A 23,385-nucleotide genomic window follows, 5' to 3' on the forward strand; every position below is an offset into this window, starting at 1 on the left:
CTCAGCTGAGGACCAGGAAGAAGCATTTGCAAGCCAGAGCACAGCTGTCAGAGCCTGTGCTAGGGCCAGGAGAAGGTGAGTGTGGGGTGGCAACACATGTGCTGAAGGAGCAACACCTCCTACCCCAGAGCAAAGGCTAGGCCTTCCCTCCATAGCATGGCAGGGAAATAGTGTCCTTCACCACCAGCTCCAAGTAGAGGCAGGTATCAAGGGCCAACAGCAACAACAACATTCATGTCAAGCACTTGCTGGCATGGACAAACAGTTTGGGCAGACCTGAGTGTTATACATGCCATCTCCTCTCATAGGGCACCTTGTGCAGCCCATTTCTTGAGAGTGGCCAAAGCCAAGGCCCTTGGGAGAGCCATTGGAGGGATCCCCCAGCACCCACAGGGCCAACAGCTCCCAGGGCCCTAGGGGAGCATCAGGAGGGCAAGAGGCAGCGGGACCAGGGCAGGCCATGGCAAAGCACACACAGCTTTGCCAGTCTCAGCAGGAGTCACATTCTTCATCCGAGCAGGAGAGGATCTCTTCTTCCAAGCATAGTGTTTTGCCACAAGCACATTGGGGTTTCCCTGGGCAGGATCAAACCACATCTGGATGCAGCGCCCACTGCCCCGGTGCTCTGTGGTGTATTTGTAGGAGTTGGACCAGATCTTCTCACACAGGTCAGCTGGTTGGGGGAAGACATGGGAGAAGGGCCTGCACATGGATCCCCAAGGGCAGCGGTTTGTTCCTGAGGACAGACAGCACCAGCAAGGCCCTCCTGAGTGAGCACACTTCAGTTCCCTCCTTCCACACAAGGAAGCAGGCCCCAGCTAACAGTCTGCCCACAGCCCACTGCTGCACATCAGCTGGTGGACTGTGGCTTGGCCACCTTCTAGTCTGCAACCCCCCAAGCCAAATGAGAGCAACCAGGTGTCTTGGCTTTGAGCACTGGGCAGGCAGCAGTGACACTGCCAGGTCTTGGTTTGCAGGGAAAGGTGAGGAAAGGCTTGCTCCACAGAGCCCACTGACCTGTTGCCCAGTTCCAGCCCTTGTGCCAGTTCTCCTTGCAGGTGACAGAGTCCTTGCAATCCTCCCACCACTCCTCACAGTCCTCTTTGCAGAGGGGCACATGGAGAATCCTCTCCCGACGCCAGCTGCTGTCAGCCTCCAAGAGAAGAGGGCCACGCACATTGGTGGTGGCCCTCAAAAGCCAAGGGCTCTGCCACATCACAGAGGTCATCTGAATCCCCCTCCCAGCCCTTTCCCCTGGCCTCCAGAGCTGACCCCCAAAAGTCTCAGTCCCACCAGACACACCTTGATAGAGAGCGATTTTTACATCAGTCTGCCTGTGTACCTAAGCAGAGGCTAGCAGAGTCCTCTGCTAATCTACCTATCAGGTGGAGAGACTCACCATTCCTGGAGAGCACACATGCCAGCCCTCACCCAGGCGGGCAAGAGCATAACACACAGGGCACCAGCAGATCCCATGTCATGGGCCCAGCACAAGCTCCACTGCCTTCAGTCACAGCAGAACTGACCCCTACCTTGTCAATCCAAGGCCCCAGGTTGGGTGAGCACTCATACAAGCACGTGTCCTGGATGAAGTGCCTCTTGCACTTGGGTGGCATCACCCACAGTGGTTCCAGTTGAAGCTGTAGAGGTAGGACTGGTCCCTGTGGGCTTCTGAGCTGGTGTTGGCTGTGCAGCAGGCATTGTCCTTCCAGGGGGAACACTGCCATGGAGCAGGAGACAGGCCCGTGAGGAGGGCCAGGCAGCAGCTCAAGGCAGTGGCAGGCTGCTGCAGGTGCCAGCTGCCTGCACTGCCTCCAGCAAGAGCACTTGAGCAGCAACAGCATTTGCCCTTCTGCAGCAACCCCAGGGCACTGCAGACTGAAGAGCTTGCGGCTGCAGCCAGATGGAGTCAGGAGGAGAGCAGGACAGGGACCATGAAGGTCAGAGCCCAGCCCAGATCACACACAGCACCAGTCCCAGCAAAGAGAAACACGAGCTGCCACCTGCTGGGCCCTGGCTGCCTGCTAGGCCTGTCCCCACCAAGGGCTGGGGAACAGAGCTCCCAGGCAGCAAGAAGCAGCTCTAACACAGAGAGGGAGGGAGCAGAAAAGATGGGCTTTTCTTGCCATCCTTTATCTCAGTGTGATCTCAGGATCCCCTGAGCTTTGAAAAAGTGCCCTCCTGGCAAAAACAAAAAGGAAAACTGAGCTAACACAAGAAATCCCCACATCCATGGCAGCAGTAGCTCCCCCCACCCCCATTCTGCTCTAGCCTCTTGCTGGAAGAAAGGGGCAAAATAATCTGGCCCCATATACACCACAGGTCATCTTCCCCAGACAAGAGCTTGCTAAGCCCAAAGCTCCACAGCAGCCTCTCTGGTCTGGGCAGGTGGGCAGAGGGCACCCAGACAACACCACCTGGCATATCCTGGACTGCGGAGGTGGTGGCTGGACAGAAACATCAGCAGCACAGCAGCATCCTACCTGGCCATGCAGCAGCCCCTCTGGGCCAGGCTTGCTTTTGTGGTGCTTGGCATCCATGCAGACATTCAGCAGCAGGTCCTTGGTGGCACTCACTGTGGAGGCAGCCAGCAGCACAAGCAGCACCTGCCCCACTGCCATCTCCACAGAGGCAGGAGAAGGGCAAAGCTGCACAGGCAAGGGGACAGCAGAGGACACGCTTTAGCAGGAGCAGAGGGGCTGTGCAGGCAAGGCACCCAGAAGGACACCAGCAGCTTGCTAGCAAGTCACAGCACCAAGGACACATGGTGCAGTGCTCCAAAGAAAGGCTGCCAGGTCAGCCAGGTGTTGTCCCCAGGCAGCCTGGCACCCTCTCCTCTATCAGCACTGTGGCTGTTTGCTAGTCAGCCTCTGAGACCCCACAAGGCACCATGATCAGCAGGACAATGCTGCATTAGAGCCCTTCCAGCTGGATTCCTTTTTCCCTTAAGCCACCTCACAGTTTAAGCTCAGAGCTTTCAGAGCCCAAGCTTCATGCAAGCTAGACAGCCCCTAACTAGGGATGAGTTTTAGCTAGTGGTTCAGAGGAGGCGGTTAAAAGCACCAGCACACTGACACCTTGCCTGGACCACCAGCTGCAAGAGGCCCACCTTCTTTTCAGGAATGGGTCAGAAGAGAGAGGCATTTGCTTTGGCTCATCAGCATTTACTTTGGTTCATCTGCAACTGACAGCTATTGCAGAGCCAAAACTAAGGTCTCTAAAGGAGAAGAGACTTGAGCAACAGGAGACAACTTCATGTCAGAATGTCTTGGCCTCTCCTTCCTATCCAGAGCAGAATAGGTCTTTTATGCTCACTTGTTAGAGGAATGCTACTCCCTCACATTCCTTGTCAAGGCAGGAGAACAGTGTAGAACCACCACTCCTAAGGAAGCTTTTGCACAGCACAGGAAGAGGACACACTGCTTACAACATCTAAAAACAGTATAAAGTGCTGTAGGAGAAAACAGCAACTCCTGAACTAAGGAAGCATACACATAAACCTGAGGCTGAGGAAGTAACTAATCTGCATCATAACCACATACTCCATAAAGCAAAGAAGAGCAGCTTACCAGTCAAAAGAGCCTCCAAGACCTCTGCAAGACCTTAAAAACACTCAGTGCAGCAGCATCCTGGGCTCAGCTTTAACAGGAGAGTCTTCTCACACAGATGCTGGCACTTGAAAGCACTAATATGCTTAATGAGGTCTAGCTTGTGCCAGCATGCATTGCCTTAGGAGCAGTGGTTTAGTGACAAGCAGCTGTGCCCAGCTTCTCTCACAAGCCACCATCTCTTGCCTGGGGAGATGATGTGGTAGTTTATTTTGAAAGACAGGTCTCTGATCACCCTTGGACATTTGTAACAAGCCCCTTTTCCTCTACTCTCCTTTTACTGTACTGTTTTAATTTGCTGTACATCGTTGCATGAGATAAAAGAGCCAAGAAAGGCCAAATCCAGGATTCTGCCATACACCAAGAAATAAATACAAAAGCTCAAATGCTCATTTCAAGGACGAAGGTGCAGAAATAAGTGCTATTGTCTCAGAAAGAAGAGTATCAGCTCCCAAATTAAAAAATAAATGCCAGCTGATGAGAGGAAACGATAAGCCTTGTTGCAAAGACCTGAACACTACAATTGAGCCTGAAAGCCAGCTTTGATCACAAGACCCCTCGGGAAGCCCCTACTCCCTGGCTGCTGACAGGCAGAGCCTTCCCTCTGAAACCACGCAGGTTCTTCAATCACAGCCCTGATTTGGGGGATTTTTGGTGATGAACCCACTTGCCTGAGGAGCTCCTCTTTCTGGGTGTCACTCATGAACACTTTCAGCTCCACAAGACCCTGTTGTAGTGATTTCCGCAGTCTAATTCCATGGTGTGTGAAGAATGACCTCGATAGGTTTGCTCTGAACCAGCCGTGTGCTGTTTTCATTTTTCGTGCTTCTCGTTGTTGTAGTGGAAGTGACAGTGAGCGATTATTCCCCATTCATCCTCTCTGTGCCTTTGTCACCTCTATCGCATCTCCCCTCAGCTGCCTCTTGTCCATGCTGCAGAGTCACGGTCTGCTCAGGTCTTGTGGCACGTCTTTCCCTTCCCTGAAGGAGGCACAACTGCAGCAGTATCCCAGACGCAAAATGCCATTCTTCCTTTCCTTTCTACTCCTTGAGAAGGAATTTCTAATATCTGGTTTGCTTTTGGGCACTGCTGATCACCGAAATGATGTTGTCATAAAACTGTCAGAACTTGTGACAGCTTGCTCCTGAGAGATAATTGTTAGCCACGAGCCTGTCCTTTTCTGCCTAAAGTGTTGTGCTTGATGACCTCTGGTGGGGGCCTTATTCAGAGCCTTTGGGACTCCAAGTAGGGTCGATCAACTGGATCTGCCTCACCCAGAATCTTTTCTGGTCCTTTGAGGACTTTGGGTATCCTAGGGAGGCTTGTCTCCATGTTAGAAGAGCCGAGCTGAGCCTTCCCCAGGATCGCGTGCTTATGCAAGGGCCGGTTGATTCAACCCTTCATTATTTTCTGCATCCTTGTCCCACACAGGTCTCACGTTCATGGTTCTGCAGTTCTCCAGATCTCCCCAGAAAGCCTTTTGAGTGCGAGCCACATGAACGTGTATCCCGTGTCCGTGAAGGGGGTACTTGTCCGCGTGATGCTCAGTGCAGAAGATGGGGAAGCTCTCCCTCTCTCTGTAGTCCTACCAGTATGGCTTGTGTTGATGGCAGAGGTGGGTGGGTGCACCCCCATTTGCTCCATGCAGCTGACTTGCCTTGTGCAAGTTGTCTCGGGGCTCTGGGACTGAGAGTGTCCTGGGGACCTCCCACCCCGAGGTGAGCTGTGGTGAGCTGGCTGCCCTGAGGTGGACGGCAGGGGGACATTTCTCGCTGTCCCGGCACGGCACGTCAGGGACGCCTAACCTCGTGCTCCGCGTGCTCCTTCCTGGGGGCAGACTCAACCCAGTGGTTGCAGCAGCAAGGGTACCTTGTATCCTCAAGTTCCGACTGTCCGTGCTTTACCTAGGGCAAGCCCTGGCTGAATTCTGATATGTAATTCTCAGTGGCTGATTTGGCCTTTTTCCTCTCTGCCATGCACAGTCGGAAGACATCTGCATTCGACTGATGCCTACATGTTTGACAGCAGGGATCCAGAGGTGCTCACACCTCCTGCAGCTCAGCATGTTTAGAGGCATTCGCGTGTGGGTGTCTAGTCCAGGAAAGCTCTTCCAGGTCTCGGATTGCTTGTGATGCCCTCCCTGAACTTTCCCCGTTTCATGTCCCTCTTTGAGATGAAGGAAGCAGAACTGCACAAGATCAGGGTGAACATTAGGTTTATACAGCCGTCTAAGGACGTTCCCTGATGTTTATTCCTGTCCTAACCATTATTTGCATTCAGTTTTTCTTTTTTTCTTTTTTAATGCTTCTGAGCACTAACCACGGAGCTACTCAGCAGTCAGCAAAAACTAAGGTTTAACCTGCAAGGCCTGTCGCTGTGTTGGAAACTTCCTGCACTCAGCAACATTTCATGGGCGCTGTGAGAGCAGTCTCAGGCTTTAAGAGCGCTAAGGGACAGAGGGCTGGAGGCTTGTGTTAGTACATTGGCAACGGGTACAGGGCGAGGAGAAGGAGCTGTGGAGGAGTGCAGCAGAGCTTGTGCACCAGCACCTCCAGCAGCAGGAGCCATCGCTGGCAGGATCTCATCTGTCAAGGGTCGGTAAAGCATTTCCCAGGTTTTAGTGTGATGCTGGCTGTTGAGGATCCCTTTGGCTCAGAGGAAGGCGTGTTTGCAGTTTTTCCTTCTGCTGCTTTGCAGCTTCCCGCAGAGGCTGTGTGGCCGGTGGGGACGGTGAGCGGGGACCGTGTGGTTTGTGTCCCCTGCCCAGTGGAGAGTTGAAGGCACAACGACTCCCCCAGCTCCTATTCCCTTTGGCTTGTCTGCGCCTCTTCACAGCAACACTGTGCTTCCCAGGGACACGCTCCTTCTGCCTCTGGGTTGCTCGTAATGCTCATTCTCAGCAGTGTTTTGTCAGGAAAATATTATAAATAGCTGTGCGTGGGCAGCACAGGCAGGAGCACCTGGGCCTTGACTCTTCACTTCATCAAGACCTTGCATCCTTGGCAGGACTAAAGCTGTCAATGCAGCGAGAAGGAAAGACTACTATGATCTTTAATTCCCCATGAGCACAGCACCACTAAGACGTGAGAGCATGACAAAAAGCTGAAACGGCAGCTACTCTTTGTAAGTTTCCATTCAGATTTCCACCTTTATATTTACTTCTTCCCATTACTACTTGCTCATTTTTCCACACTTCCTAGATCTGTAGATCTTAGGGCGAGAAGGGACCAGTGAAGTTACTTGGTTTTAATTCCCCCGCTTGAAAATAAAGTGGACTAACTGAAGAAAGGTTGGGGGTGTGCCAGGAGAATGAGACATGACCTGGAAAATTTAAAGGAGCTTGGATTGCGTAGCGTAAAGAACAAAAGACCAAAGAGAACTGTCTTTCAGTGTGTAAAGCAGAGCTGTGGAAAAGGGAATCAACTCTTCTTTGTGACGGCCGTGGGCAGGGCCAGGCAGGGTGGGTTTAGCCTGCAGGAAGAGAGGGTCGCCATAGGAGTGGGGTGAAGGCAGTGAAGCACGGGACTAGATTGCCTAGGGAGGATGCCGCTTTGCCATTGGTGGCACTTTGAAAACCAGATTGAGCAGGTGCCCATCAGGAATGGCATGGCATAGGTGGATCCTGCCTTTGGGCAGGCAATGGACTAGGGCACTGTCCCTCTGCAGCTGATCGAAGGATGGCTGCTGGTGGTTCATCAGAGATGGGAAAGTGGTCTCCTGAGGGCCCTTTCCGGCATATTTCCTATCAATTCTGTGATGAGCCAGGTGACCACCACATTTTACTGGCATTAAATCAGTGAGCTCACTTTGACCTGAGATGTCCTCCGGTTGCCCTTTGAAGACTTCAGGCAGAAGAGAATCCGAAGCTTCTAAGGTTGCCTGTTCCCACTGGAGAATGCTAAATCTCTGCTAAAAATGTGTTTCTTGCTTTACTTTAGCTACCACAGCTTTTAGCCTTCAAGAGATAAGGCTTCTCCTACCTGCCCTGCCATATCAAAGGGCGTTTTGTTTTCAGAAATCTCTTCCTCTGGAAGGAATGGTAGGCAGGAATCAACTTGCTTCCTAACCACAATGGCAAATCTGCCGTGTTTTAAGTCAGTTTTCCCTGCTTAGCATAAAATCAGAACTTAGTGCCTGGTATGACTTTTTCAGAGTGAGGCTGCAGTGTCTTGCTATGCTTTACTGCTGTTTAAAAGATGCTCAGATTAGAAAACCTGCGCACCTGCCAGCTACTTACAGAATTTTCCATGGCTAAAATACACATGCAGAATTCCCGCCGTCTCCGTGTGGTTGCGCTTGTATTTAGGAAAGCAATCCATTTCTCCTTTCAGCTCTTTCTGCAAGAATGTGCTCTAACCCGTGGGCAATCAACCCAGAGCCTTGGAGGACATTGCCTGGCCGTGTTTAGCTGGGGGACAAGTGTGTGATCAAGACACTCGCAGAGCTCCAGTTCCTCGGTCATTCGGGGCTCCTTGAAGCCAAGGTCTCAAAATGTGTGTCGCGTGCAAAGAGGGAGGAGAGGACAGAAGACAACTGGCATGAAACTGCATCTCATCCTGCAGTGGGATCGGGAAGCCGTCGGGACTCAATCTGAAGAATCAACAGCACTTCTAAATTCACCATTTCAAGAGAACTTCCTACTTCTTTCTGGAGTGAAAAGCCATATCAATGACACCAGAGTCTCCTGACTCCATTAAGTGGAAGCCCAAAAATGCCAAAGGTGCAGGTGAAATTGACATAAATAGCTTTGCTTCACCCGCTACATTTGATTACTTGCTATTTATCTGGGGGACAGTTATGAACTTTCCTCCCTTTTCCTGAAGTTGTAATGTTTATAATAACAGCAATATTGCACATTGACATTTACAATCGTACTAGGTAAAGGAAGAAATTATCAGGCTCCCAGGCTATATGGTATTTATTCTTGTCATAGCGGAGTGCAAGGATTGCATCTTTCTATGCTATGCTTCTGTACCATCATGCTTTCACGTACATAACGGTTTGTACTGCAGCACTTTGAAAGTGCCAGTGCATGAAACATAAAGCTATTTGCTTAGATTTTGCTGATTTATGATCTGGGGTTATTTCTAGGTGGCATATTTTTCTTTGGTTCACTGGTCACATTAGTGAATTGCCTTTTTGTGCTTCAGTTCATCATGTCGTGTTGCGATAGGAGCAATTCCTCTCAGCTGACGTTCATGCTGACGGGCATCCCGGGGCTGGAGGCTGCCCATGTCTGGCTCTCCATCCCTTTCACTTGCATTTACGTTGTGGCACTGGCGGGGAACTGCACAATCCTCTTTGTCATCTGGACTGAGCCGAGCCTCCATGAGCCCATGTACCAATTCCTCTCCATGCTGGCTATCACGGATCTGGGCTTGTCTCTGTCTACAATGCCAACCGTGATGGGTATTTTCTGGGCCAACCACAGGGAAATTGGTTTGGATGCCTGTTTTACTCAGGGCTACTTTGTTCATTCATTCTCTTTCATGGAGTCTTCAGTGCTTCTGGCCATGGCCTTCGATCGCTATGTGGCCATCTGCTACCCACTGAGATACTCCTCCATCCTCACCAGCGCCAGGATAGCCAAGATCGGGCTGGCTGTCGTGTGCCGATGTCTCTTAGCGGTGCTCCCAACCCTCTTCCTGCTGAGAAGGTTGACCTTCTGCCGGTCCCGTGTGCTCTCCCACTCCTACTGCCTGCACCAGGACATGATCAAGCACGTATGTGCAGACATCACATTCAATAGCAGGTACGGGCTAGCTATAGTGGTCCTCATAGTTGTGTTAGACCCCCTGCTCATCTTTGTGTCATATTTACTGATTGCTAAGGCAGTCGTGAGCATTGCATCTCCAAGTGAGCGTCTCAAGGCTTTAAACAACTGCTTGTCCCACATCCTGGCAGTCCTAGTACTGTACATCCCCATGGTTGGCTTGTCCGTGGTTCACCGTTTTGGCAAACACATTTCCCCTCTCGTTCACATCCTCATGGCCAACATCTACCTGCTGGTCCCCCCCGTGCTGAACCCCATCATCTACAGCATTAAAACGAAGCAGATCCGCAGGGGTGTCCTCAGGGTGCTCACACCAAGGAGGATCTTCTCCCCGTGGCACCATGGGAGCTGAGAGATCTCCTTGACAGAGGTCACTGCTCTGGGAAACACCCACTTCATAGAATGATCCAGGTGTCGCTTCAGCATTTGGAAAGTGCATTTGCTTCACCTCACTCAGGGCACCCACTCAGTGCAGTTATTAACTGTTATTCATAGCCATCCGTTAAGAATCATTCATCAGAAATCCCCATGCATGAAGCGAGTGGAGCCTGCGACCGAGTCGCTGCAGCCTCTGCTTGTGAGGAGCACTGTTCTTCCCGATTCCATCCCTGTGGCAGCCACGGGCTTTTGCAGATTCACAGATTGTAAGCAACCATTAGGGCATTTTCTAGCCCACAGTTTCCTGTAGTCATTCCTGTCCTGTGACTCCTTCAAATGCTTTTCATTCCAAGGACCTGAATAATGCTGCCTGTTCCATTTACAGGCTGTACAAGCAGTCACAAGGCAGTTTCAGTGCCAGTGCAATAGTCTTGCATGAGCACCTGGTAGTTGTCTTGTGGGCTTACTGCATGAGAAGTTTGATCTGTTCCAGATGATTTTGATAGGAAGCTTCACATGAAAATGGGCATTTAAGTCATCTGCACACCTCAACAAATTCTCTACGCACTCCACTTTCCAGCTCATTCTGCTCATGAAAGCCATATTTTAATACGTCCCTTAGTTTGCCAGATGTCAGCCACAGTGCTTTGCTCCCACAGCTTTTCATGATTGTTACCAGGGGCCTCAGCCAAGGAGTCTCAAAAGGGGGTGGGAAAGGGCAGAACTGTTACCAGGAGCTTCCGACAAGAATGCACCCAAGGATACAATTCTCCCAACTGTAACGGATACATCCTAGAGGAGTACAGCGAAACCAGCAGAAACCAGTTGAAACCAAGGTTAGGAACTAGACAGCTTTCTCAAGCAAAGAAATGAGCCAAGCCGAGACCGTCTACGGAAAAGGAGCTCGGAGTTCATGGAAAAGGCACCTCTTCAGCAACCACTAGGGACTACCAGAGACCCCCAGGGACCACCAGAGACCCCCACAGAAGCCCCCCGGAGACTCAGACCGCATGCATAATGACTATGTAAATATGATCATTAGTTCCAGGAAATAGAATGAATACGTATAATCATTTGGGGAAATTTAATGCATGTGTATGTAAGAAAGCAATATAAACTTTGGCTAATGCAACATACGGCATGCATGTTGGGAGGAGCGATCCCCCGTGCATCTGGCGCCGTAATAAAGAGATTGCCTGCTTCTTAACGCTACATTGGTGTTAAGGAGTTTTACTCCCAATTTCGGTGACACGATGACCCATGATGTCTGATGTTCTTGTTCTCCCCTCGTTTCTTTCTCCTGACCCGTCCTTTGATTCAAAGGTCTCAGGTGGTCTTTTCATTCTACACCTTAAATGTCATATGAAATTCTCTGACCTGTGCTTCAACCCACAGCAGAATTACCAATAGTAAATACTACCAACAAGAATTGCTTCTGTTGTGGTGCTAACTGACAGAGATGGTTTGACAAGAGGACTGCTAAATGACAAAAGAAATCAAACTTTCAATCACAGACTTTTCAGATAAACAGATCTGAGTGTGGGACTTCTGTGCCACTTCGATGGTGTGCCTCTCATTTTATACATATGGCTCAGTCATGTGGCTGTCCGTAGATAAGGAATTAAAGGATCATTTAGCGGCTGTGATGCAAAGACGGCTCTGTTACTTGTGCAGTTGTAGTTCTTAGTTCTTTAGCCAGGCGAGAAGCCTGCAAAGCCTTTGGCAGGTGCTAGCAAGCACAGGAACTGGATTTCTCTTTATACAAATTGACATGTCCTGAGTTAATGGTGTATACCTAGGGTAAGAAAAAGCTTTTAGTGGGCTTGGGCTGCTCTGTAGAAATCTCTTTGGCGAGACAAGTGCTGGGAAAAACAGGAAGGAAAACATTGAGGAATGTGAAAAACGGGGTGAAGACAACATGGAAACTATTGAGAGTATTCATTGAGGGCATGTCAGGGGAGGCCTGTGGTGGTCCCAGGAAGGAGAGAGAGACAAAACATGTGGAAGGAGAAGGGATGCCGTTCCAGGAACAACAATGTGATAGAACATTTTGTTCTTTTGTTTGTTTTACAGCAGGGACTCAAGTGCTTATTCCAGTGAAAAGAGTGTTGCTGATGATACAGTGCATGCCAAAATGATCTGTACTGATGGGCTTCTGTTTACATGAATGAAAATAAGAAGGAAGGGCTTGCAAAAATGTGGAATCGCTCAGTAAAAGAGACGATCTTTATCACCACATGCATTTCATAGCTGTGGAGGACACACTTTGCAGGCTGTGTGCAGCCAGCTATAAAACACTGTTGATATTTCTAAATTTCAGTGCTGGTAGTCAGGGAACATTTCCTATCAATAATGCATAGGTGTGGAGCTTCAAGAGACGGATTCCTCCGAGTTTAGGAGAACCCTGCGTGGCTGCAGAGGATGCGGGCGAAGGCCACGGTTTGCAGGGCGCGCGGCATGCGGCTTTGGAGCTGGGCAGCCACCCTGGGATGTCCTCTGCTGGAGCTGGGCAACGGGCCCCACCAGAAACAGAGGAAGCACAATGAAATGCAAGAGCATTTTTTAATCTATTTCTGCAGCTTTATCTGCTTCTGTTCTTTTGCTCCAGTATTACATATGCTTTTTCTTTCTGACTCAGAGGAGCACAGCTTTTGACAGCTGAGACTGTGGGTCTGATGTCATCTGTTCCTTTGGCTCTAAAGGTTCCCCAAAACATTCTGAGCTCCACACAAATTATTTCAGTGGCGGGGAGAGCTTTCAGAAAGAGTCCCGCACTGGGTGAAATACCTTTAGAGACAGAGAGTTCACCACCCTCTGTGGCCACTTGTTCCAGTGCTTAATGATAGTCTCAGTTAAAGACCACGCCTTGCTTTACCTGAAACCTTTGGTTCTGTTGTTCCAACCTACAAGCTTAAGCCTTTCCTCCTGCATTAAGCAGCCCCCTTTCTTTCAGAAAGCCCTGACACATCTGCAGACCTTAAGTCCTGATCAAGCTCCCTGCTTTGAGCTGGGGCTGAAAGGACCTAATTTCAAATGTGTGCAGTGCACGTGGAGGTTCCTCTTGGCCTCTCTGCAGTAATGGTTGGCCTCTACATATGGGTGAAAATAAAAGTGCTGCTCTGCTGGGTCATTCAGTGGGTGCTACCACAGGAGGGCCCATCTGAAGAAAGGGGGACGCAAAGTCGCTAGAGCCATTTAATGTGCAAGACAGGTTAAATGCTGGATTCTCCAAGGAATGCCAGGCTGAATCAGGCTCCTCCAATAGTTTGTCAGGCTCAAGTAGCTTTTAAATGGAAGCCCCAGCCAGCTCACGCCTGGTGCTGGCTCTGCACCTCTGGTGGACCTGGGTGGTTTGTTGTGTTTCCCAATTCTGCTTCTCCCATGGGGATGGGGATCTGGAGCCATGTAAAGCACCTTCTGGCCACAGGGTAAAGCCTGGCTCATCCCTGTGTGTTGCTGCTCGTTGTGGGGGGAATTTCAGGTTTAAGGCTGCCTTGATTTTCTTGTGCAAGCTCGAAATCAATGATCATGTTTCATTGCTCCTGCTGGCTTTGATACCCTGCTGGGACTCCGAGGGTGCCCTGTTTTCCCAGCCTGGACTCTTTTGTACAAACTGGAGATGGAGAGTCCCATTCCTCATGGGGCCGCAAGCACAGCGGATGAGTTTGGAGCATGGATCTTGTGCAATGCAGGGTGCTCCAGCAATGCAGAGCTCCACTTGAGAAGGAGAGATGCCGCACTGCTATGTCTTGCTCACTTATGAAAATGACACTGAAATGGCAGGACAACACATGAAAGTGGGAACTGCAGTACAGCTGCTCAGCTCTAAGTGCACACAAAAACCAGACGTTTGCAAGGAGCAGCCCTGGCACTGCCGACCAGCCCCCACCAGCTTGCGCTACCCGAGCCCCACGGCTGACAACAGCAGGGAGAGTGAAAATGTTGGTGGGCAATGCAGCACCCCGGGAAGGCACCGCCGCTGTAACTGGCACACGGATCCCTTGTGCCACCGGCGTGGCAGCACGCTAGAGCCTGCACGAAAACAAGGGGTGGCGACAGCAATCACCTATGCTGCTTTACTGTGCATTAAATCAAGAATAGGCTTCAGTTCCTTAGAACACAAATGTCTTTCCTGACCAATAAATACAAAGTGTTTAAGAGAAGAATGAGAAAATAACTGTCCCGAGATAGGAAGTCCTTGCCATTAACAGCAGCAGCAGCACTGATCAGCTACCCCTCAGCAAAGCTGCTGTTTAATAAAAGCCTGCAGGCAGCAACACCTTTAAAAGCAACAACAATTTACCAGCCCCGATGATACCAACAGCTGAAGTCTCTGACCAGGGCACATTGACTACACCAACTCTGGACAGAATGATTGTCCTGGTTCTTTATTAGGATCTCTGGCAATACCGAGTTGTGAGTCCATTCCATCGGGAAAAATATTCTTGCCACAGTTCTTTGTAGCAGCCTCTATTCCACTGCCATTGCACAAACTAATTCTAGGGTGGCAAAAACAAAAGTCCATCTGGATCAGCTGCTATTCCCACCTCCAACTCGCTTTCCCTGCAGTTGGGGACAGCATGCTCTGGAGATGTGCACTGTGCTGCCAAGACTGCGCAGGCAGCAGCTTTCCAAGCCCAGGCAACATCCCAGTGCTACTGATGGCAGCAGAGCACACCTGCAGCAGGCAGTGCTTCCAGGCACCAGTGTCTTACCAGGGCGTAGATGGTCCAACACTTCCCTGGGTAAAAGCAGGTCACAGGCCTGGAGACCTGGAGACCCTCGGAAATGCTGCACCCAAGCTTTGCCTCCAAACCCTTTTGCAGGAGCAGCATCTCTCTGCCTTGAACTAATGCACAAGCTCTGAGCAAGGCTCGGAAAAACCAGCCCCAATAAACAACTCAGTTTCTCCGGCTTCCCATCCAAGACAACATGGACATTACTGTCTCATGAATCTGCTTGTTGTTCATTCCATAAATGACAGGATTTAGCATGGGGGGAACCACTACGTAGAGACAGGCCAGCAGGATGTGGACGTGGCGCGGGATGCTGTGGCCACCAAACCGATGTGTGAAAAAGGAGAAGAATGCTGGCACGTAGAACAGGAGGATGATGCAGAGGTGGGAGCCACAGGTGCTCATAGCTTTGCGACGGGCACCTGCGGAGGGCAGCTGGAAGACAGCCCTGAGAATCAGTCCGTAAGACACGGCAATGAGCACTACATCTATCCCTAACGACAGCAGGATAGCTGTTAAACCATACACAATATTGACTTTTATGCTTGTGCAGGCCAGTCTGGCTACACCCATGTGCTCACAGTACGAATGTGGGATAACACGGTTTCTGCAGTAAGACAGCCTTAGAAGCAGAAAAAGAGCTGGGAGGACGATGCAGAAGCTTCTGACAACAGCTGCCAGCTCTATTCTCCATATGACTGAGTGGGTCAATAAAGTCACATATCTCAGGGGGTTGCAGATGGCAACATACCGATCAAAGGCCATGCCCACCAGAATTCCTGACTCTGCAATAAAAATAAAATGACCGAGAAACATCTGAGCAAGACATGCACCAAAAGAGATGTCCCTCACTCTGAACCAGAAAATAGCTAACATCCTGGGCACTGTAGTGGTAGATAAGAGCAAGTCTGCTACTGTTAATGCAGAAAGGAAAAGGTACATAGGCTTGTGGAGGCTTTGCTCTCTCACTATGGTAAATAGCAAGACTAAGTTGCCTAGAAGGGCAAAAATATACATGGAGAAGAAGGGGAGAGAAATCCAGAGGTGAAACTTCTCCAGGCCTGGGATGCCAACAAGGAGGAATGTTCCTGGCCGGAAGGCTGTGTGATTGACGTCTGCCATAGGGGTCTTTGGTCTTCTACTTAGAAACACCTGAAAAATAAAGGACAGCACAAGAGAAAGCATAAATGCCAGCAGAGCTCAGCAGCATTGCCAGCTGGGGAAATCCGGTGTCCAGTGAAGTCAATGCAAGTTTTAGCACTCATACCAGAAACTCCGTCATGCTGCAAAACATGAGGAGAGAGTGTGCAGAGCTGCACCCTGCACTGAGATCGCATGGCAACTTTTCTGCCCCTCGGTCTGCATTTTGAGGAGGCATGAGGAAGCTGAAAGCTGCTGAGCTAGTCACTGGTTTGTGGGGAGAAAAACAAAAACCTAAGGCCGAGGTAACAGCAGACGCTGCTGGGCTCCATGTGAAGCCCAGTGCTCTGGGAAGGGAAGAGACGCAGCTACATCCACTTGGATTAGGCAAGAGGAAAAGTGGGAGGAAATTCAGAGGAAGCCCAGCTAGCAAGGTGGATGCTCACCAGTGCAGCAAAAGAAGGTCAAGGCAGCAAACACAAATTGAAAGGGGCGATTTACCTTCAGCCCTAGGCAGAGGCTGCTTCTGGGTGCAGGCCACCCCATGCCCACGGAGCAGAGGTCGTTCCCCCATTCGAGCCAGGCTGGCGAAACACGGCAGCTCCTGCCGCTCGCGAGGGCAAGGCTGGGCTGCCGAGCTGGGAGCTGCACAACGGGCTTCTGCAGCACAGCCCTGGCTGTGATGACCATGCTCTGTGAGCTCTCCACCCTGCTGCCACATCTGCCTCCCCCATCACACCCAAACGCTCGTCCCTTACTCTGCTACACAGAGCAGCAGTGCCCCTTTGCCTTGCGGCTTCGCAGCCCTCGCCTTTTGCAGAAGATGGCTCAGAGATCACCGTGACACAGCAATGAAAAACAGCTCCAGCCCTGAGGACTGCACACGGTGACTCACCAGTCTGGCCTTAAGCGGCGAGGAGGAGCTGCAGGCAGTGATCTTGGTGGAGCATTTGCAGTGCTGCTGTCTCAGACCTCAGCGTATTTATGCTCTCTTGCTGCAAGTCCCAGAAGGATGCTTAGGGCCAACAGGGAGCTGCAGCTCTCTGGTCTGCTCTGAGGCGTCCAGATGCAGGTGATGAAATGTAAGTCTGAAAATGAGCAGTAGAGGCACAGGAAGCAAATCCATCTGCCCAGGTGAGCAGGAGGGAGTGTGAAGAGGAGAAAGCTAGCAGAAAGTATAAATGATAATTTTGGAATGGTAACTCCTTCCCATGCAGATGAAAGGCAGCATCAAGCAGCAGCTTGCAGAATGTAGTGAGCCAGGCAAAGCATGGAAGAAGAGACACAACACTTATGATTGCTTTCCTCACATCAGCTCTAGCTGTCTGCCTTGGAGTGAATACCTGGGCCTTGCCCAGCCGTCACACAGACGCCTGACACAGCCCATCCTGCAGGAGTCCGAATCAAAGTGGATGCGCAAACCCTAGGAACTTCTTACAAGTCTCACGCCACCTGCTATTGTGCAGCATCGCTGTAGTGCCTGTCAACACGCCTCAGTTAACAGTGTGCACCTCCAAGGATGCATTACCACTAGGCAGTCCTAACTAGCGTCATGTTTTTATCACATATACTCGGCAGAGTTCAGCTGTGAGAGTCTCCTCTTCCTGATGGGGAAGCAGATCTTCTCACCTGTGGCCTCAGCACCATCGAGAGCTTCACTGTAGCTGGTGCAGCTCTCACTGATGCATGCACACACTGAGTGGAGAAAAGACTCTTCTGTTCCCCCAGCTGCCTCTTGCCCTTGCACCTGGAGGCTCAGCAGTTTTCTGACGGACACCTTTCAGTCCAGTTTCTGGAAGAAAGGAATAAAGCTTGTTTCAAAGGGCACGCCAAGCAGGTGCACCCACACGGAGCTAGTCCGATGCTCAGCAACCCTGCCTGACAGGACACATTCACGTCAGTATGCAGTGAAACTCCCGCGAGGATCTCACAGTTCATGCTGGAGCTCTGCAGCACCTTTAGCCTTGCTGTCTCTCACTTGGTTTTGCAGAGGGGAAACTGGGGCACACAACAAAGGTGTGATTTGCCTCCTGCGTTGCTTCTGCCTTCATACATTGCTCCTCTCCAGCCTTGCAGAGGCAGAAGGTGTGTACGTGGGTGTCTGGGAGTGAGAGAGGGTGAAGCCCATGCACACAGAAGACACTTTTGGCATGAAGTCTGCACCCAGCTGTGCTGAGGGGCTGTAGAAATATCTCTGCTAACAACCACAGTGAGATGAGGATGCCTATGAGAAAATCCATAGAGAAAGTGTCGTGGCATGCAGTCAGCATGTGAAGTGCTACCTCAGGTTGTGCAGAATTAACTACAGCAAATATTCTCATGGCATACCGAAATGGAAAAGAATTACATAGAATTACATGTACATGACTCTCAGTAAATCTGAAAGCCCTTCTCATTTGCCAGGTGCAGACAAAGGGCAACAGCTACCCAGAAGTCGCATAAACAGGCATTCCCTCCTTAAAACTTCCTCAGCCCTTTTCTGGAGGCTGTTGAGCTCCCACCTGCTCATTTCCGAAGCGTAAGCTCCCTGCCTGGGGGAGAGCCCAGCTGCTGCTCAGCCCCATTTTCCACATGGCAGAACCAGTCACTGCTCTGGGATCTCCCCATGGCTGATGGGGATGAGCATGGAGGATGTGTGCCAACAGTGGGGTTTGGCCACCAAGACATGGACATGGCAAGGGCTGCCACAGCCAAAGCAGTGAGCAAAGACAGCAAAATGTGCCAGCATGTGGAGCGCGGGATGGCCTTTTGGTCATGATAGTGAAATTGAGATAGAACATCTGGCTCACACAAGCACAGAAAGAGACTTCTCTGGAGCTGGACAGAAGGTTCTGCACACCACTATCACAGAATCACAGAATGGTTGAGGTTGGAAGGGACCTCTGCAGATCATCTAGTCCAACCCCCCTGCTCAACCACAGTCACCTAGAGCACATTGCACAGGATTGCATCCCAGCAGGTTTTGAATATCTCCAGAGAAGGAGACTCCACAGCCTCTCTGGGCAACCTGCTCCGGTGCTCGGTCACCCTCACAGTGAAAAAGTATTTCCTCATGTTCAGATGGAAGTGTCTGTGTTTCAGTTTGTGCCCGTTGCCTCGCGTCCTGTAGCTCGGCACCACTGAAAAGAGTCTGGTCCCATCCTCTCGACACCCTCCCTTCAGATACTTGTACACGTTAATAAGATCTCCTCTCAGCCTTCTCTTCTCCAAGCTAAACAGGCCCAGCTCTCTCAGCCTTTCCTCATAAGAGAGATGCCCCAGTCCCCTAATCATCTTTGTAGCCCTTCGCTGGACTTGCTCCAGTAGTGCCATGTCTCTCTTGGACTGGGGAGCCCAGAACTGCACACAGTACTCCAGATGTGGCCTCAGCAGGGCTGAGTAGAGGGGCAGGATCACCTCCCTCAACCTGCTGGCAATACTCTTCCTGATGCACCCCAGCATACCATTGGCCTTCTTGGCCACAAGGCCACATTGCTGCCTCATGCTTAACTTGGTGTCCACCAGCACTCCCAGGGCCTTCTCCACAGAGCTGCTTTCCAGCAGCTCAACCCCCAACCTCTACTGCTGCATGGGGTTATTCCTCCACAGGTGCAGGACCCTGCACTTGCCTTTGTTGAACTTCAGCAGGTTCCTCTCCACCCACCTCTCCAGCCTCTCCACATCTCTCTGAATGGCAGCACAGCCCTCTGGGGTATCAGCCACTCCTCCCACTTTGGTATCATCAGCAAACTTGCTGAGGGTGCACTCTGTCCCTTCATCCAGGTCTCTGATGAAGAAGTTGAACAAGACTGGACCAAGTCCTGACCTCTGGGGGACACCGCTAGCTACAGGCCTCCAACTATACTCTGCACCACAGAGCACAACCCTCTGAGCTCTGCCATTCAGCCAGTTCTCAAGCCACCTCACTCTCCACTCATCTAAACCACACTTCCTGAGCTTCCCTGTGTGGATGTTCTGGGAGACAGTGTCGAAAGCCTTGCTGAAGTCTAGGTAGACAACACCCACTGCTCTCCCCTCAGCTACCCAGCCAGCCATTCCATCCCAGAAGGCTATCAATCAGATTGGTTCAGCATGATTTCCCCTTGGTGAAGCCATGCTGACTACTCCTGATCACCTTCTTGTCCTACACATGCTTGCAGATGGCCTCCACGATGAGCTGCTGCATCACCTTTCGAGGGATGGAGGTGACGCTGACTGGCCACTAGTTTCCCAGGTCCTCCTTCTTGCCCTTTTGGAAGACTCAAGTGACATTGGCTTTCTTCCAGTCTTCAGGCACTGCTCCTCTTCTCCATGACCTTGCCAAGATGAGGCAGAGTGGCCTAGCAATAACATGTGCCAGCTCCCTCAGCACTCCTGGGTGCATCCCACCGGGGCCCATGGATTTGTGGGTGTCAAGTTCGCCTAAATGATCTCTAACCCCAACCTCCTCAACCAAGGGAAAGTCTTCCTTTCTCCAGACTTTCTCTCTTGCCTCCAGGGTCTGGGATTCCTGAGGGCTGGCCTCAGCAGTAAAGACTGAAGCAAAGGCGGCATCTGGTAACTCTGCCTTCTCTGCATCCTTCGTCACCAGGGCACCCACCCCATTCAGCAGCAGGCCCACATTTTCCCTCGGCTACCTTTTCCTACTGACGTATTTGAAGAAGCCCTTCTTGCTGTCCTTGACATCTCTCGCCAGATTTAATTCCAAACGGGCCTTAGCCTTCCTCGTCGCATCCCTGCAGCTCTCCTGCTTCCTTTGCTTGACTTCCTACTAATAGGGATGCACCGCTCTTGAGCTTGGAGGAAGTGATGCTTGAATATTAACCAGCTCTCTTGGACTCCCCTTCCTTCTAGGGTCCTAACCCGTGGGAGTCCTCCAAGGAGGTCCCTGAAGACACCAAAGTTTGCTCTCCTGAACTCCAGGGTTGCCATCCTACTTAGTGCCCTGCCTCCTCCTCGCAGCATCCTGAACTCCACCATCTCATGGTCACTGCAGCCAAGGCTGCCCCCGACCTTCACATCTCCAACCACTCCTTCTTTGTTTGTTACTACAAGGTCCAGCAGCACACCTCTCCTCCTTGGCTCCTCCACCACCTGTGTCAAGAAGTTGTCACCAATGCTCTGCAGGAACCTCCGGGACTCTTTGTGCCTAGCTGTGCTGTCTCTCCACAGATATGAGGGTGCTTGAAGTCCCCCATGAGAAGCAGGGCCTGGGATCGTGAGGCTACTTCCAGTTGTCTGGAGAAGGCCTCAGCGACTTCCTCTTCCTGATCAGATGGCCTGTAGTAAACACCCACAACACGGTCACCCATGCTAGCCTGCCCTTGAATCCTTACCCACAAGCTCTCAGCTCGCTCTTCATCCACCCCTAGGCACAGCTCTATACATTCCAGTTGTTCTCTCACACAAAGAGCAACTCCACCACCTCACCTTCTTGGCCTGTCTTTCCTAAAAAGCACATAGCCATCCATGACAGCATTCCAGTCATGTGAGCTATCCCAGCAGGTCTCTGTAATTGCAATGAGACCATGGCCCTGCAACCGCACACAGATCTCTAGTTCTTCCTGTTTATTCCCCGTGCTGCGTGCATTGGTGTACAGGCATTTCAGAGAGGTGATCGAGCATGCAGGTTTCCCAGGAGGGATGCAAGAGGACCCTCCATAGCCACATCCCATGCGCACTTCCCTGCCTGCATGCACCTGCTGGAGGCATCCTGACTTGAGTTCTGTTTTGCTAACTACCCTGTCACGATAACTCTCCTCTTCCCCCATCTTTCCTACTTTAAAGCCCTCCTGAACAGGTGGGCCAACCTCTTGGCAATGACACGCGTGCCCCGCTTAGTGAGGTGGATCCCATCTCTCCCCAGCAGTTGTCCATCTTCAAGCAGGGTCCCATGGTCGTAGAAACCAAAACCCTGTTGCCAACACCAGCGGCGCAGCCAGTTGTTAACTTGGAAAGTCCTTCTCCTCCTCCTCTCATCCATCCCCCTCACTGGCAGGATGGAGGAGAAGATGTCCTGGGCTCCCAGACCCTTGACCACCATCCCCAGAGCCCCGAAACCCTGTTTGATGTTTTCCAGTTTGCCCTTGGTGTCATTAGTGTCCACATGGAAGAGCAGCAGCAGGTAATAGTCCAAAGCGTGGACAAGCCCTGGCAGTCTTTCCATGACATCTCGTATGTGAGCCCCTGGGAGGCCACAAACCTCTCTAGACAAGAGGTCAGGTCTGCAGATAGGTGCCTCCATCCCCTGCAGCAGGGAGTCCCCCACAACAATCACCCGCCGCTTCTTCCGGGTGTTCCCACAAGGCACAGGGTCTGTTGTGCCAGTTGCTTCCCTTGCAGCCATGCTCATCTCCTCCTCATCCTGGAGGGCACTAAACCTCTTCCTCAACTGCAAGTCCTCAGGAGGAGGAGGAGCCTTCCTCCTCCTACAAGCAGCAACCAGCTTCCAGCCACCTTCTACAGTGCTATGATTTTCCATTTCACACGGCACAGAGCCCTCCAGCAACTCCACTGCTGTGGGGGGTTGGGAATCCTGGAGCTGCACAGTCTCCGAGAATACCCTGTCTAGCTCTTGTTCATCCTCTCAGATGCTACACAGCCTCCTGACTCCTTGCACCCTTCTGCACAAACTGCTGCAGCTGTGCACTGCCTCTGGGAGCTGAGCTCTGGGCCTGGCTCTTATACAGGCCTCTCCCTAGCACTGACTCAAGGCTGCTTGACCTGCCCTAATCAAGGGCCACCTGGATCAAAGGCCCCAACTCCCTCTGGTCAGGGGCAATCAAGAAAGCTCGTTAGCAGCAGCTACCCCTAGCTAGAGCTTCTCCCAGGAGAAGTCAAGGCCTCCTGCAGTTGTCCTTGCCTAGCTTCCCCTTTCCTGTTTGCAGCAATCTCTTTCTAGTTCCTCGGGGGTCCTCAGAAAGCCCACAACTTCCAAGAATGTCCTCAACTTCTAGTCAGAGCCCAAACACTGCTGTGCAAACTGCTGTGTCTGTTTGCTGCCTCTGTTAGCTGCGCTCTCACAAGCTGTGAGCCTTCACACAGCTACTTATGAAGTCTGAAAAGCCCATGGGGGAAGTTGTGAACAGTTACCCTGCAGCAGAAAAGAAGATTTTGAAGTGACGCAGAGCCCGAGCCAGAAGGTGATCTGCAGTATTTGCAGGAAAACGGCAAAGCTACCAGTGAGGGCAGCATCAACCAAACTATGAAGGGGAAGCACAAATCCTCCTCAGACAGCAGGCAATCAGGGCTATATCCCCAGCTGTCCTGGGTGGCAATGGCCTGTCTGGTGACCTTAGGCCAAGCCTTAGCTGATATTCTTCTGCTTCTCTGAATGCACATCCCAGTCTGCTTCCTGGGCAGCATCCATGAGAGGAGGCTGGAGAACATCAGCCAGGCTATCAACTTTCTAGAGCCAGACTGTGATCTCCTGCATGCCAAGCTGATTCAGGTGAAGCCTGGGGAGCAATACTGCAGGCAGCCCCTGCAGGCGGATCACCTTTCCCTTCTGAAGAACTGTTGACCCAAAATAGCCGCGCTTGCATGACGAACCCTGCCTGCACACGGGTGTTTCTCCATCTCTGAGCCTAAAGCTGCGGTGTGGAGCGGGCCAGTGGAATTTCTCCTGGCTGCAGAATTTTATCTTCTTACTCAAATCAGACCCCTCAGCCATATAAACCTGCGAAGTAACAGCTACTGCAAGCAGCTCACCAGCTCCTGGGACAGCCAGGAATGACGGAGATAAGCCTCTGAACCAAACCGGCCACCTTCA

The 23,385-nt window shown here is 51.3% G+C and overlaps 2 protein-coding genes and 1 pseudogene across 2 annotated transcripts; 1 reads left to right on the forward strand and 2 right to left on the reverse strand.

The window, feature by feature from the left end:
* Positions 1–413: 413 nt before the first annotated feature.
* On the reverse strand, positions 414–2,624 carry LOC136991066 (folate receptor gamma-like; annotated as a pseudogene).
* Positions 2,625–7,396: 4,772 nt separating this feature from the next.
* On the reverse strand, positions 7,397–15,617 carry LOC136991010 (olfactory receptor 52Z1P-like). Its single transcript, XM_067289487.1, has 2 exons — positions 14,703–15,617; positions 7,397–7,474 (listed from the first exon to the last, which is right to left on the reverse strand). The coding sequence occupies exons 1-2, from the start codon at positions 15,615–15,617 to the stop codon at positions 7,397–7,399; spliced, it is 993 nt and encodes a 330-aa protein (XP_067145588.1).
* LOC136992543 (olfactory receptor 51Q1-like) lies at positions 8,765–9,733 on the forward strand. Its single transcript, XM_067300680.1, has one exon. It carries the CDS (start codon positions 8,765–8,767, stop codon positions 9,731–9,733), a length of 969 nt encoding a protein of 322 aa, XP_067156781.1.
* Positions 15,618–23,385: the final 7,768 nt, after the last annotated feature.

The sequence above is a fragment of the Apteryx mantelli genome, chromosome 1 (genome assembly GCF_036417845.1).
Source record: "Apteryx mantelli isolate bAptMan1 chromosome 1, bAptMan1.hap1, whole genome shotgun sequence".
NCBI lineage: Eukaryota > Metazoa > Chordata > Aves > Apterygiformes > Apterygidae > Apteryx > Apteryx mantelli.

Coding starts and splice junctions, on each gene's coding strand:
- LOC136992543 (XM_067300680.1), top strand. CDS start 8,765: ATGTCGTGTTGCGATAGGAGCAATTCCTCTCAGCTGACGTTCATGCTG.
- LOC136991010 (XM_067289487.1), bottom strand. CDS start 15,617: ATGGCAGACGTCAATCACACAGCCTTCCGGCCAGGAACATTCCTCCTT. Junction 7,475..14,702: donor ACAAGCAGATTCATGAGACA/GTAATGTCCATG, acceptor CAACCTTAGAAG/CTTCGGATTCTCTTCTGCCT.